The sequence below is a fragment of the Triticum aestivum genome, chromosome 5B (assembly GCF_018294505.1).
Source record: "Triticum aestivum cultivar Chinese Spring chromosome 5B, IWGSC CS RefSeq v2.1, whole genome shotgun sequence".
In the NCBI taxonomy this organism is placed as follows: domain Eukaryota; kingdom Viridiplantae; phylum Streptophyta; class Magnoliopsida; order Poales; family Poaceae; genus Triticum; species Triticum aestivum.
The window spans coordinates 274,218,997-274,221,299 of NC_057807.1; the positions used below are offsets into that span (position 1 = coordinate 274,218,997).

General features: G+C 56.8%; 1 protein-coding gene across 1 annotated transcript; it reads left to right on the forward strand.

Moving 5' to 3' along the window:
- Positions 1 to 312: 312 nt before the first annotated feature.
- LOC123115967 (protein LURP-one-related 8) lies at positions 313 to 1,827 on the forward strand. The gene is made up of 2 exons (XM_044536995.1): positions 313 to 905; positions 995 to 1,827. Exons 1-2 carry the CDS (start codon positions 594 to 596, stop codon positions 1,475 to 1,477), a joined length of 795 nt encoding a protein of 264 aa, XP_044392930.1. The 5' UTR covers positions 313 to 593; the 3' UTR covers positions 1,478 to 1,827.
- Positions 1,828 to 2,303: the final 476 nt, after the last annotated feature.

The window sequence follows — 2,303 nt, forward strand, 5'->3', positions numbered from 1 at the left end:
CATCTTTTTTATCTAGATATGTGTGATGTTACTACCTATGTTACTCCCACTGTGGGTAGTCGAAGTAGATACGTGACACTAAATTTTAAAAAAAATGGCATTTCACTAGACTGACAAAAATTGGCTGTCTGCTGAATAATGGCTTTATACTCTTTTTTTAGGTGAACAATGGCTTTATACTTTGTCTCCGCTGGATGGAGTAGCGACTGAAGAGAGCCGGAGACGGCACTTTTGGGCTTTAACGGGCTAGTGGCTGTTGCGGGCTTGCAACGCCGGCCTTAAATACTGGGAACGCACTCGTTGTCCAGCATGCATGCAAGCCAGGTCTCCATTCCATTCCATACCCATCCATCCGCATCCATCCTCGATCCAGCGCCCGCCCCCTCACGACACCCGCACCCCTCCCTACTCCGAGCCTCGCTCGAACCATTCCACACGCGCACGCACACGTACACCAATCGCAATCGACTCGCGCGCCTGCACGTTCGCTTCCCGCTCCACAAATCAAGAGCCAAGCACCACACTGGTTCCCGGCCATCTCATTCCATTCATCCATCCATCGCGCGCCTCCAGCAGCCTGCCCGCCCGCCCGTATGTGCCTGCTGCTCTCTGGTAGTACCAGCGGACCAACCAGCATGAGCAGGATCCACCCTTCCGATCGCGGCGACGGCGCCCGCCGCGCGGCGCGGACGGCGGCGGAGCGGCAGCAGCAGCTGCCGGCGGTGTACACGGTGTGGAAGAGGTCCAGCATGGGGTTCCAGGGCACCGACGGCTTCTCCGTCTACGACGCCGCCGGGAGGCTCGCCTTCCGCGTCGACAACTACGCCCGCCGCCCCAAGGCCTTCGCCGGCGAGCTGCTGCTCATGGACGGCCGCGGCGCCCCTCTCCTCTCCCTCAGGCCGCAGGTACGCATCATCACAACAACTTCTTCGCACGTAGAGCCATCAAACTTTGCGTCTGGCCGTTAACTCTTCTTACTCTCTGCTCGTGACAGATCTTTAGCCTGCACGACCGATGGAACTGCTACAGAGTTGCACCGGGAGAAGAAAGCTGCCCGGACACGGACAGGAGCTCCTCCGCGCAGCAGCTCTTCTCCATGCTGAAGTGCGCCGCTCTGCAGAGCACGGACGACGCAGAGGTCCACATGTCGTCGGCCTCGACGGCGACGACGTCAGGGCGCGGCTGCCGGGCTCCGCCCTCCCCTCCTCCCGGCTACCGCGTGGAGGGCTGCTTCTCCAGGAGGAGCTGCAAGATCACCAGGAGCGACGGCCAGGAGGCGGCACGGATACTGAGGAAGAAAGCCGGTGGACCTACGGCGTCGGCAGCGGCGCCGCCCAGGCCCGTCGCTCTCGGCGACGACGTGTTCAGCCTGGTCGTTCGGCCGGGCGTGGACGCCGCCACGGTCATGGCTATTGTCGTTGTCATGGACCGGATCTGCCGGAAGCCCTACGCACCAATGGCGTGCTCTTCACAGTAACCAATAGCTACTGTACTAGACGGTGCGCCCACGTCAGTCAAGAGTTTTCGTCCTTTCGTTGGATGAATCGGAGAACTGCGGCGTTGCATGAACGCCGCCCCACTTCCTGAAGACATTGTGATGTCGAAGAGCTGTTCTTTATCAGTTTTATTAGTGTGATTTTTAGTCATTTGTACGGGTTGTAAAATAGCGGTAGCATTACCGTCATGCCTCAAAGTGGCATTTGCTGTCATTTTGTAAGCTGATTTGAGCATCAAGTATCATGAAAATCGCTTCGATAAAATCTGGTCGAGTGCGTAAATATACTTACACGCACACTGTGACCTCAGGATGCCAATTCCATTTGCAGTGGAGTGGAGAAATTTAGTGGGATTAGTGGATACCCAAAGCACTAATGGAGTAATGGTTGCCTTTGTCGTGCATCTGCCGAAGGAGGAGGAGACCCACGCCACGTTCCAACCAACATGTTGGGGCAACCCAGCAGGCGAACAATGAATGGGCAAGCAACTGCGCCAAAGCGACGGCCCTAGTTGTTGGCATGCCAAGCCCTCCAGGACACACGACCACGACGGGGAGGAAATTACCTGGTGCAGGTTACCTAGTACGGAGGCAACGAATCCAACACTGACCACTCACCGCTTGGCAAAGACGCCAGCAGATGTGGCGAATTGCAATCCAGAGCACAGGGCAGAAATATTATTCTCCATCAGCACATCCTATCATGTCATGTGGCATCCAGCCAGGGGCATCCGGTGAGACAAAAGCTTTCTTTCCGCTGCCACAAGAACAAAGGTCCTCTTTGGCATACATACCAGGCACACAGCGT